We start from the raw sequence: 14,128 nt of genomic DNA, 5'->3' as shown, positions 1-14,128 counted from the left end.
GACATTCTCTCAGCAGAAAGTGAGAGAGGGTGAGATGAATCCTTGGCTGATATGGTGGAATCTCTTGAGTCGTCATCTGATAGATCTTGGTCAAATGTATTCTTATGTGAGAAATGATCTGATAGAGTCCTTTTTGGAATGTCCCTGTGCTTTTGTTTCTTTTTCTGTGAGTGGGCCATCTTACTCATAATATTCCAGCAAATTGGAAATGTTGTTGAGAGGTTCTAATTATGAGATTTGTAACGTGTCGTGGAGCAGAGAGTGAATATCAGGGACCCCTCTAGACAGTGATGTCTAGCTCAACCTGGGAAGTTAACTGCTGGTGAATGATTAGGAGTGCGGACTGGTAGTAGACTTTCACTGGCACAAAATTATTCCTTCCCTGATTTCAAGCAGAGGTTGGTTGTAGATGTACTGTGAGGGTGGGATTGCCAGACGGTTCTCTCCCCGGGGAGTTGCTCACTGCCGAGCAAGTAAGGAAAGGGAAGTATGGGGTATGACCCGTGGGCACAGTGGGCCGACGGGAAAGGGGGGGGGTAGAGAGGTCTGGCGTGAATAGGAGCGGTTAGTGTCACCTTATATAGGAAACTTGCACAAAATCCTGCTCAGATTTATTTAGTACTTAATAATATATCCACACTTCTTGTAACTGGGATTCCAGGAAGGAATAATGAAAGGGGTCTCACTCTAATAAATATATCTGGTAATAGCACATCAGGTAAATTTTAAAATGGCCTTTGTGGGGGCATGCCCCAAAGAGTTCAGCTCTTTTGCCTGTAAAAGAAAAATACAATCCCCCCCAACATTAAAACCCACCACCCACATACCCCTAAGATGAACTCTTTGGGGCATGCCCCCACAAAAGGCCCTTTTAAGGGCTGGTAAGGTAAAAGAGCTTTGAACTTTTTTAATGTAGAATAGGGTAGGGCATTTTTTTATTTTGGGGGGGTTTGTTATTTTATTAGGGGGCTTAGATTAGGTGTAAGTAGCTTAAAATTGTTGTAATTTTTTTTAAATGTTTGTAACTTATTTTTTTTATTTTTTTGTACTTTAGTTAGTTTATGTAATTGTATTTAATTGTAGTTATTTGTAGGTAGTTTATTTAATTTATTTAATGATAGTGTAGTGTTAGGTTTAATTGTAACTTAGGTTAGGATTTATTTTACAGGTAATTTTGTATTTCTTTTAGCTAGGTAGTTATTAAATAGTTAATAACTATTTAATAACTATTCTAACTAGCTAAAATAAATACAAAGTTACCTGTAAAATAAATATAAATCCTAAGATAGCTACAATGTAATTATTAATTACATTGCAGCTATCTTAGGGTTTATTTTAGAGGTAAGTATTTAGTTTTAAATAGGAATAATTTATTTAATGATAGTGTAGTGTTAGGTGTAATTGTAACTTAGGTTAGTTTTTAGCTAGGTAAGCTATTAAATAGTTAATAACTATTTAATAGCTATTGTACCTAGTTAAAATAAATTGAAAGGTACCTGTAAAATAAAAATAAATCCTAAGATAGCTACAATATAATTATTATTTATATTGTAGCTATATTAGGGTTTATTTTATAGGTAAGTATTTAGTTTTAAATAGGATTAACTTAGTTCATAATAGAAATATTATTGATATGTATTTAATTAATATTTAAGTTAGGGGGGGTTAGGGTTAGTGTTAGACTTAGGTTTAGGGGTTAATAATTTTATTACAGTGGCGGCGGTGTAGTGGGGGGCAGGATAGGGGTTAATAAATTTATTATAGGTGGCGACGGTGTAGGGGGGGCAGGATAGGGGTTAATAAATTTAATATCGGTTTCGCCGGGTTCAGGGAGTGGCGGTTTAGGGGTTAAACTATTTATTTATTTGCGGCGAGGTGCGGGATCAGCAGGATAGGGGTTAAAAACTTTATTATAGAGGGCGATGGTATAGGGGGGGCAGGATAGGGGTTACTAGGTATAATGTAGGTGGCAGCGGTGTCCGGGAGCGACAGTTTAGGGGTTAATACATTTATAAGACTTGCGGCGGGGTCTAGGAGCGGCGGTTTAGGTGTTAGTAACTTTATTTAGTTGCGGGGGCTCCGGGGGCGCCGGTATAGGGGGTAGAACAGTGTAGTTTAGTGTGAGTGCTTAGTGACAGGCTAGCAAGAAAGCTGTCAAACAGCCGAAGAGCAGCGAGATCGGATGAGTGATAACTCTCACTGTGCGCTGCTCATCGCCCCGCGGCTTTTTGACAGCTTTACTTGATAACTTAGGCAAATTTTTTCAGGTCCGCGGCCGCGATGTGAGGCGAGCTTAGGCGGGCGTATTGGGCCGGCGAAGGCAGGAAAGTTGACACGTTGATAACTACCCCCCAATGTTATCTATATGGCCCACATGAACTAGCAATCTCCTGTTAAAAGCAAATAAAAAAGCATGTGATAAGAGGCTGTCTGTAGTGGCTTAGAAACTGGCAGAAATTAAGAGGTTTAAATGTTATAAAGTATATTAATATAACAATGTTGATTGTGCAAAGCTGGGGAATGGGTAGTAAAGGCATTATCTATCTTTTTAAACAATAATAATTTTAGTGTTGACAGTCCCTTTATCAAATCTCAATCTCCATTTCGGTCATCTTTATATTCAATCTCAGTTTAAATAATTATTATTTTTTTAAATGGAATGAGAATGTGGAACTGATATATTCATAATAAAACCACCATACTGTTAGAGAAATTGAGAGAAAAAAAAACCGTTTTGTAATTATGACTACATTTAACCCTGTGGCCCCTATTTATTAACCTTTCAACTTACTTGCATTCAACGGCACCAATACGCTCGCCTAAGATCGACTAACATCACTGCCGCGGACCTGAATACGCTCTCCAAAGTTACCAAAAAAGCTGTCAAAAAGCCGCGCACCAAGTACGGGGCGATGAGCAGCGGACTGTTGTTAACTAACAGTCATCGATCTCGCTGCTCTTTGGCTTTTTCCCAGCTTTATTGGTATACTGTCACTAAGAACCCACACTATACTATATTGTTTTACCCCTAAACTGCCGCCCCCGGACCCCGCCGCAACTAAATAAAGTTATTAACCCCTAAACCGCCCGCTCTCGGAGCCCATCGCCACCTACATTATACTTATTAACCCCTAATCTGCTGTCCCCTACACCACCGCCACCTACATTATGTTATTAACCCCTAATCTGCTCCCCCCCATACCGCCCCCCAAAATAAAAAAAACCCTAGCCTAAACTAAACTACCAATAGCCCTAAAAGGGACCTTTTGGATGAAGACTTCTGCCGTCTGGAGGACCACTTCTGCCCGGCTTGGATGAAGACTTCTGCCCAACTTGAGGACCACTTCTGCCCGGCTTGGATGAAGTTAGTGTTAGGTTTTTTAAGGGTGTATTGGGTGGGTTTTATTTTTAGGTTAGGGCTTTGGGCTGCAAAAGAGCTAACTGCCCTTTTAAGGGCAATGCCCATCCAAATGCCCTTTTCAGGGCAATGGGGAGCTTAGGTTTTTTTAGTTAGTTTATTTTGGGGGGGGTTGGTTGTGTGGGTGGTGGGTTTTACTGTTGGGGGGGTTGTTTGTATTTTTTTTCAGGCAAAAGAGCTGATTACTTTGGGGCAATGCCCCACAAAAGGCCCTTTTAAGGGTTATTGGTAGTTTAATTTAGGCTAGGGTTTTTTTTTATTTTGGGTGGGCCTTTTTTATTTTGATAGGGCTATTAGATTAGGTGTAATTAGTTTAAATATCTTGTAATTTGTTTATTATTTTCTGTAGTTTAGTGGGGTTTTTTTTTTGTACTTTAGATAGTTGTATATAATTTAGTTAATTGTATGTAATTTATTTAATTGTATTTAATTGTAGTGTAGTGTTAGGTGTAATTGTAACTTAGGTTAGGTTATATTTTACAGGTACTTTTGTCTTTATTTTAGCTAGGTAGTTATTAAATAGTTAATAACTATTTAATAACTATTCTACCTAGTTAAAATAAATACAAACTTGCCTGTAAAATAAAAATAAACCCTAAGCTAGCTACAATATAACTATTAGTTATATTGTAGCTATCTTAGGGTTTATTTCATAGGTAAGTATTAAGTTTTAAATAGGAATAATGTAGTTAATGATAGTAATTTTATTTATATTTATTTAAATTAGATTTAAGTTAGTGGGTGTTAGGGTTAGACTTAGGTTTAGGGGTTAATAAATTTAATATAGTGGCGGCGACGTTGGGGACGGCAGATTAGGGTTTAATAACATAATGTAGTTGGCGGTGTAGGGGGGCAAATTAGGGGTTAATAAGTATAATGTAGGTGGCGGCGGTGTAGGGGGGCAGATTAGGGGTTAATAAGTATAATGTAGGTGGCGGTGTAGGGGCAGCAGATTAGGGGTTAATAAATATAATGTAGGTGGCGGCGGTGTGGGGGGGGCAGATTAGGGGTTAATAAGTATAATGTAGGTGGCGGCGGTGTAGGGGGGCAGATTAGGGGTTAATAAGTTAGGGTGTTAGGTGTAAACATAACTTTAATCTCCCATAGGAATCAATGGGATATCGGGCAGCAGCGAACATGAGCTTTCGCTGCTTTCAGACTCCCATTGCTTCCTATGGCATCCGCCACCTCCAGGGCGGCGGATTGAAAACCAGGTACGCTGGCCGTAATAGTGCCGAGCGTACCTGGTAGAAATTTGATAAGTAGCAAAAGTAGTCAGATAGTGCCGAATTTGCATTCGGAACATCTGTAATGACGTAAGCATCGATCTGTGTCGGACTTTGACCGGCGGATCGTATTTTATGTTACAAAATTCTACTTTTGCCAGTATGTAGCCTTTGATAAATAAGGCGAATCAGGCTTGGCACAAATACGCTGCGGAATTCCAGCATATTTGTGGTTGACGGCTTGATAAATAGGCCCCTGTGTATCATGCCTCCCTTGTCTAAAACCTACAGTGCTTAGTATTAGCCAGCATGAAGTCAATTCATTGTTCTGATTTGAAAAGTGAATTTTGCAGTTCTGAAAGTTAAAATAATGTAGTGAATGTTTGTATATGGAAACATTACAGGCCAGATTACAAGTGGATCGCTATTGCTAGCGTGAGGAGCATTAACGTGATTACAAGATCGCAATGTTCTTTGCGCTCAAATCCATATTAGAAGTGGCACGCTGTTAAAATTACCGCAATTGTGTTTGTGCAAACTCGCAGTAATTTACACTACCCATAATTTGTCCGGAGGAAACAATTGCACTAAACTACACTATGAACCCCCAAACCACCCCCCCACATCACAAACTACTTCTTTACACTATTAATCCCTAAACCGCCACCCTCCACATTACAAACTACCTTTTTACACTGTTAACTCCTAAACCGACACACACCCCACTGCAAAGTCATCTTCTACACTAATAACCCCAAAACAGCCAGCCCCCCACATCACAAAATACCGCTTTACACTATTAACCCCTAAACACCCAACCCCCCAACACAAAATAACCCACTGACATCTAAACCCCCTAACCTAACACCCCCTAAGTTAACGCAAAATAGACTAACCCTACATTTACCAAAAAACTACCTTTAAAAACTTACCTGTGAAAATAAAAAAATCTAACCTTACCTTTTTTTTTAAAAAAACCCTACCATTTCTATTTAAAAATGAACAAACCAACCATTATAAAAAACAACAACTTAAATTACTAAAAAAAAAAATAACATTACTTAAAAAAAAATATACAAACCATACCATTACAAAAAATAACTAACTACCAAAAATAAAAAGAGTTAAGACTGTTGTAAAACTCCAAAATAAAAAACCCAACCCAAAATAAAAAAAAACCTATTCTAAACTAAACTACAACTTTAGTCATTGGTGAGTGGTCCTTAGCAAGCGGCATACTAGGAGGTAACATTGTTATGCTTGATACAGCGGTGGATTCCCTATACCTCATTCACCATTGCCCTAAAGTGATCAAGCTCTTATATATCATCTCTCACTCCCACAGTTAGCGCTCAAGAGTATTAAAAATGTATTGCTCTACTGGTAATATAGGCCATTAACACAAAAAAAATTACAGTACAATGTCCCTTTAATGATCGAACATTTTTTTCTTCCCATGGGATAGATTTAAATCTTACTCATTAACCATATCCAAATTGTGTCTATTTAGCATAAACTGTATGTTTAAAACAGTATTCCAGACCTGCCTGAGAAGTCATTGAATGTGTAAGTGAATTGATTCTAAATTATTGATAAGCTGCTCATCATCTGAATTTCCTACATCAGATACTGCAAGTGGTTGCTAATGGAACTTGAAGGAATTTTACACTATTTTCAGTAACTTACATGGAAGTGATAACAATTAATATAGCAAAATATATAAATAAAAAATTACAATGTATACTTCCTTCAGAATAGCACAATTAGCACATTTGAATCATATATTTATACAAACATATAAACATATAACGTAAATAATTAATATAAATATATATATATATGTATATATATATATATATATATATATATATATATATATATATGTATGTATGTATATATATATATATATATGTATATATATATATATATATATATATATATATATATATATATATATATATATGTATGTATATATATATATATATATATATATATATATATTGGTATAATTGTGTATGTTAAAGCCAGAGTTTGGGTTTTCTATCAAAAGCTTAAAAGCAAGGAGATTTATAACTTAAACCAAACAAACAAAATGACAACTCCCAGGCTGACATACACCAACACACATGTCCTTTATCAGAGCCAATTAGGAGCACACGCCCATCTCGACTAAGCAGACTGGGCTTACAAGCTGCACAGGATTTTACAAGGAGGTCTCCGGACTATACATCTGACTTCCATGTAGTCATTGGTGAGTGGTCCTTATTGAGCAAGTCGCTTACTAGGAGGTAAGATTGTTATGCTTGATACAGTTGTGGATTCCCTATACCTCCTAGAGTGGGACTTACTATCAAGTCTGCTATCCTTACTGTAAGCCCGCTACATTGGAAGGAAAGTGTGTATACAATCCTTGTGGATTTCCATTCTACCATCGGCATACTTTACTGACAGGCCATTTATTCTGTGGGATTTTCAAGTGGGGTTTGCATAGCCTCTCATTTATTGCTTATGATTTCTAACTTAAACTGCATACACTCCCCCCTTGGAAGTATTGCATGACATCATTAATGACATCACTGATCACATTACACATAAAATCTTTTCAACCACCAGCTCATCATCCCACCTCACACACAACATCCTTCTCACACTCTCACCTCAATGTCCCCCACACACATTAATTTACCTCTCACTCCCTCTAACTCATCTTCTCAGGAACCTTTGCTTCCCACCCTGCTCACCCTCTCACATGAGTCTATTGGCACATTTGAATCATTATATATTTACAAACATTCAAAATATTTTTTTATTTACATATATATATATATATATATATAACTGAGTGAGGGAAGTGCAGAGAGCCCACCTGCTCTGCATTCTGCAGCACTGTTTGTGTTTTGTTTAGCTTTGCTTGCTACCCATGTTACAGTTCAGCAGGACCTTTAAGAAATCGGTAAGGACATCATAGCCCTGCATTGATCAACCCACTACCCACCCAGCTCTGCCCACTGCTTATTCAGCACTTCACCCAAGATAATATGACTAATATGTACAGAAACATAAGCACTCTCTCAGGAATGAACAACAGCTCACTGGCTTGTTCTATGGCCACTTAGGAGCAGCTTCTTTTAGCCCCATAAAACGTTTCACAGAGAAAAACTTTCCTAAAGTATATCAGTCTGATCCTGCTTAACAAGGTCAATCCAGCCTTGAAAAAACAGGTAATACCTCTATAAGACACCACTCTCCCAATCTTCAGGACATCTTGGGAGGTATGGTAGAGGGATGGTGGTAAACTCAGCAAATACAGAAGTTAACTTGATCAGAGACACAGTTTCTAGGAAGAAGACAATCTGAAACTAAAGGAGGTATGTCTCTTAAAGACCATGGGCCGATTTATCAAGGGCCAAATGGCCCTGAATACCCCTGTTTCCGTGCAAGTCTTCAGGCTCGCCGGAAACAGGAGTTAAGAAGCAGCGGTCTTAAGACCACTGCTCCTTAACTCGTCCATCTGCTCTGAAGCTGCAGACATCAATCTGCCCGATCCTATACTATCGGGTTGATTGATATCCCCTTGCATATCTGCAAATCTGCAGGGGCGGCATTGCACAAGCATATGCTGTCGGCATTCAGCAATGTCTGGCAGACATGATACGCTACAGCGTATCATGTCTGCCAGACATGGGTAAATCCACCCCCAAGTCAAAAGATGAGAATACATTACAGGCTCAGATTAGTGCCATGAGTAAAAAACATTCTGCAGATTGATTTAAAGGGTCATTAAACAGTATGAGGTTGTAATATAATATGTTTAATTATGTGTAATAAAAAAGTTTGCAACATACTTTATCTGTTTTGTCACATTGTATTCTGTAATTTAACTATGAGTTAATGGCTGAGGAAAACCCTGCTTTTACTGTATCATTATTATATTCCACAAAGTTATTGTTTGCACAGTTTGGTGTTTGAGGTTCAGTGTTTGAAGACTTTATTACTTGTTTTATATATGTCCTTTATTGTCCTCAGCAAAATAAATTAAATAAGGGGAAAGCTAGATGTTAGCGCATGGTGGTAACCATTACTTTATAGTCTAAAACAGTTTGTATAAACTAAAACTTCCATTTGCAAGACTTCTGTATCATGTGACAACCATCAACAAATTACATACTCATATACGTTTACACTGTAAACTCTTGCACATGCTCAGTAGTAGCTAGTACCTCAGTAAAAAGTACTTGATATTACCTGAAATGTACTTTTTATTATTTATTTTGCCGTTACACATCATCATGATCAGCATATACAGCCTATACAATACTTCATAAACATGTTTATAATCTTATGACTTTCATATTCATGGTACAGTTCAAAGGGCATTTGGGAATAATGAACACTCCTAATGAATTGCCCCAAACTTTCTGTCAGAGCAGTAAGATGAACAGTTACCATTATAAAAAAACATTCTACCGACATCTTAAATGAATTGAGCTCAACCTCTGACTTTCAGTTGAATATTCGCATGAGCAAGCTTGGTCTGAAACGGCAACAAAGCTACTTAAGCAGCTTCATAAATGGGAGCCATAATTTAGTTGAATAGAATCCAACAGTTTTTGGTGTCTCATGGTAAGTATGCAGGTGTCAACATAGCCGTGACACTGTTGCTGTTACTATACTGTCTGCAAACAATGGCTGAGTGTGGGGGTACCCTGTTGAATACTTTAACATGGTCATATTCCACACAGTCATAAGGGCCAATTTATCAAACTCTAAAGACCGCTGCTCCATAACGGACAGAAATCAACCCGATTGAATACGGTAGGGTTGATTGACACCCCCTGCTGGGGCAGGGGACGGTATTGCGCCAGCAGTTCACAAGATCGATGTGCAGCGGACATGATACGCTACATCGTATCATGTCCGCTCGCACTATAATAAATATACCCCATTGTTTGTACAGTTCGGTGTTGGACACATTATTGTCCGTTTTATATCTGTTTCTAATTGTTCTCAGCAAAATAGAGAGATAAGAGGAAATATCTAGTTTTCAACATGGTGGCAACCATTTCTTTATAGAAAACGAAGTATTTTATAGAAAGTAAAAAACTTTACTTTATCATTTTCAAGCTAATCTTTACTTTTAATACATAATTTTATCTAGCATTTATATACTATTTAATATCCCTTTAAAGATCTGCATCATCTGTTCCTTTAGTTATTTATCCTTATCGCTTCACTGAACATTTTTTTTGTGTGACAAACCAATCAAACAATCTGTTTAAATGCCGGACATAAATATAATAAACTTATCAAGAATTAACATGCATAAAATGGATGGATTATGCACGCGTTTTCTTTGTTCTGTTTAAGGATCAATTAACAAATTAACATCATTTTGTGTTGAGGCTAAATTACTAATTTCATACTGGAAGAATAAGCATGAGCAAGCAAACAGGCTACCAAACAAGTGCAGTGTCCTTGATAAAATAAGGCACATCACTTTCTTGTAACATAAACAACTAAGTATGTATTATATATAAAATACTAGATGCAACAAGACTTTGGATACCATCTAGTTAATGTTTAGTTTATTTGGCTTCCAGGCCTGCAGACTGACCCAGGGCTCTGGATGGCTAGAGAGATATAGCTGCACCTTTACTGACAAGGCCTATGTCTGCGGGTAGCTGTAAAAATCCTTTGTTCGGAATATAATTGCCTGGTATTTTGGGACTGCACTGTCCTTATAGATGGGGTTAGACTGATATACTACAGGATAAAGCATATTCTGGGCTAAAAGTGGCGGCACTCTGGGTGGGTATCATACCTCATGGCAGACTATTGAGTGTTGTCTATTCCCAGTTGATTTCCTCTCTACAGTAAAACATATTTTGCAAACATAGTCAAAACTTTGAGACATATTTAAAAAAAAATGTAAGATTTTGGTTCCAACCAGGAATTTGTCAGCTAGAGATGATTACAACTGACTGGATTGGTTTTAAACATAATATTTTATATTAAACACATTTACCGAATGAAACCTACCATAGGTTAACCAGAAAAGGGTGTTCAAGGCACTGCATAATCTGTAGTTCTCTAAAAACATTCCGTACTTCATCCCTTTCAATGCACTTCTGTTTGTTCATGTATTTCATTGCGTACATTTTCTTGGAGTCTCTTTTTTGCACAATGCACACCTAGAGAGAAAAAACATAATTAACATTTGTTTGTAATTGTAAAACTGTAATAATTAAAAGCAGAGGTACTACGATGCATCACAAAAGGACTGTGAGGACATAACACATGTCAGTAAGACTGTTTCACTCCTTTTATACTCAAGTATAATGAGTTTACAATTGTATTAGATGTAAAAAACAAACAAGCATTACTCTTTGAATTTAAACTTTTTATGTAATATTTCAAGTAATTTTCAGATTTGGTGACAAAAGCAATGAATGAAAGATCTCTCTTGCCATATACATACTTGTACTATAGGACTTTATTACAAAAAAATAAAATAAAACATTTAGGGCCAGATTTTAAGTGGCACACTATTGTTACACTATAACCAATATGACACCTGTGTTAACTTGCACCTGAATTACAATTTAAAATTAAACACATTCTCTTGAGCGTAATCTAAATTTGCTCACGTCAGGATAGTGCAAGTGGAGACCTAGGGGCCGATTTATCATTTGTCTGGCGGATATGATCCGCTCTAGTGATCATGTCCGCCAGATATCAATAAATGCCGAAAGCTTACGCTGTCGGTCTTTATCATTGCACAAGCAGTTCTGGTGAACTGTTTGTGCATTGCTGTCCCCTTGCAGATTCGCTAGCAGGGGGTGTCAATGAATCCGATCGTATGGGATAGGGCAGATTTCTGTCCGCCCCCTCAGAGTCGGTGGACGACTTAAGGAGCAGCGGTCTGCTTCTTAACTCCTTTTTCTGGTGGTCCTACACTATCAGAATAGGAGGCGCTAAAAACAAACAATGCCAAAAATACAAAAATACTGTGGTATTTCTACGTCTATGATATGTACGTCATAAATGCTCAGTAAATACCATATATAATGATGTACTAATATCATCAAGTCCAATGTCTCCAGAGTGGATAAGGACACCAAATCCTAAGGAAATAGGTGGAATAGCGTTCAATGATTGGCTGTTCTCTCTCCTCCCGCAAACGATGTGATGACTCTAAAAAATTGAATGGGTGGGCACATTTTTGATAGGTAGGGTAGCCTTGTTTAAAGGTGAATTATTAGTGAACAGAACATGCCTGATGAAACGGCTCTTATGCTTAGAAACACATTGCATTGTTTCTAAAATCAGATGCTTAGATTACACGTTTTTTAAAGAGTGTTTTTACTTGATGTTTTACCATTTTGATAAATGTATTTGACATTTTTAGCATTCGGTGCAACGGTGTAATACTTAAGCCTACGCAACCTGGAGTCTTATAACTAGAGCCCATAACTGAGAGAATTAAGTGTTCCTGCTTTGCCGGAGTTCAGCTAGCTCGATTCCTGTAAAAGATCCCGCCTGCTTACAGTAATTTGGCACAGTGAAGTGCCTTTCACAAATGTGAGTGCCCTTCACATATTTGTGTCCTGTGACATCTCCTATTTTATAAATACACACATGTGGCACCTCTCTTGTTTTTGCTTAATTTTTTTAGAGATATCTGTCTTTGACACACCTACATTTTTGGCAGTATTTATCACACATCTGGATAATTGTAATATGTCTGTGATACCTGTACAGGAGACATAACAGTGTAACTTGTGATTCTAAGACATAATTACAGAGGACTCCTTAGTAGTTTTTAAGAAGATTTGTCTTTTACATGCTTGCATGTCTGTTATGTATTTAGATTCACTAGATATTATAAGTTACTAGTTAGTTTCTTTAGTCATTTTGCTTTTGTCAAATACATTTTGATGTCTTATATCTAGGGATGGGCGAATGTTTCTAAAAATTCGAAATTTAAAATGAGTTTTGATACATTTGTGCGTTCTAATCGAATTTCGAATGTTTATATAACATTCTAACATTCTATTTTCGAATATTCGTTTGAATAATAGAATGTTTAGCTATGTATTCATTCAATTTCGAAATGTAATATTCAAATTCGAATGTCACATTCGAATTCAAAATAGTATTTCTAGTCTACAACTGTGTTTGATAAATTTAATTTTTGAATTTGAATACTACATTTGAATGTCACATTCAAATTCAAAATAGTATTTCTAGTCTAATACTGTGTTTTTTAAATGTAATATTCGAATTCGAATGTCCCATTCGAATTCGAATTTGAATGTCCTTTTCGAATTCAAACTAGTATTTCTAGTCTATAACTGAGTTGAATCAATGTAATATTGGAATTCGAATTTCACATTTGAATTCAAAATAGTATTTCTAGTCTAATACTGTGTTTTTTAAATGTAATATTTGAATTTGAATGTCACATTCACCTTCAGGCTCGCCGGAAACAGAAGTTATAAAGCAGCGGTCTAAAGACCACTGCTCCATAACCTGTCCACCTGCTCTGAGGCGGCGGACAGAAATCAACCCGATCGAATACGATCAAGTTGATTGACAACCCCTGCTAGCAGCCGATTGGCCACGAATATGCAGGGGGCGGAATTGCACCAGCAGTTCACAAGAACTTCTGGTGCAATGATAAATGCCGACAGCGTATGCTATCGGAATTTATCGATGTGCAGCGGACATGATACGCCACATCGTATCATGTCCGTCCGCACTTTAATAAATATACCCCTATTGCTGTGTTTTATAAATGTAATATTCGAATGTGAAAGTATTTCTAGTCTACAACTGTGTTGTATAAATGTAATATTCGAATTTGAATGTTACATTCAAATTCGAATGTAGCATTTAAATTCGAAATAGTATTTCTAGTCTACAACTGTGTTTTATAAATGTAATATTCGAATTTGAATGTGATATTGAATTCGAATGTCACATTCAAATTCGAAAGTGACATTCGAATTCGAAAGTGACATTCGAAAACTGTAAATAACATTCGATAATAGAATTTTTAAGAATATTCGTTCTTATCAACATTCTATTATGTAAATTGAATTTCTACAATAACATTCGTTCTAACATTCGAATTTGAATATGAACACATTCGCCCATCCCTACTTATGTACAACTATTAGGATGTATTGTATAAAAAAAATTCTATACCAGCCAGGGCCATCTGAAGATTGTTTACTTTAATTTTTTATTCTCCTGTCTCTTGATATGGTGACCTGCTGTCGTGCTGTCAGTGGCCGGGACAGAGAGAGTTTGGTTTGCCTAACTTTTGAGGTTATTATTCTCATATTATATAATTTTTTATTTGTGTAAATGGCTCTGTCCTTCCTTCTTTAAAGACAGACATTTTCGTCAAAAATGGATAAAATCTAGTACACCCACTAACCTTAGCTTTCATTAGCCATCCACGTATCACTTCTAGGCT

General features: G+C 36.9%; 1 protein-coding gene across 1 annotated transcript in view; it reads right to left on the bottom strand.

Moving 5' to 3' along the window:
* STK32B (serine/threonine kinase 32B) overlaps positions 1–14,128 on the bottom strand; it is a 459,768-nt gene that overhangs the window by 392,877 nt on the left and 52,763 nt on the right. Inside the window, exon 2 of the mRNA XM_053704147.1 lies at positions 10,684–10,835. Within this exon, the coding sequence (XP_053560122.1) occupies positions 10,684–10,802 (119 nt within the window). The 5' untranslated portion in view covers positions 10,803–10,835. The remainder of the gene's footprint in view (positions 1–10,683; positions 10,836–14,128) is intronic.

The sequence above is a fragment of the Bombina bombina genome, chromosome 2, assembly GCF_027579735.1.
Source record: "Bombina bombina isolate aBomBom1 chromosome 2, aBomBom1.pri, whole genome shotgun sequence".
Taxonomy (NCBI): Eukaryota; Metazoa; Chordata; class Amphibia; order Anura; family Bombinatoridae; genus Bombina; species Bombina bombina.
The sequence above is the reverse complement of the archived record's forward strand: the minus strand, read 5'-3'. Positions and strand labels throughout refer to the sequence as shown.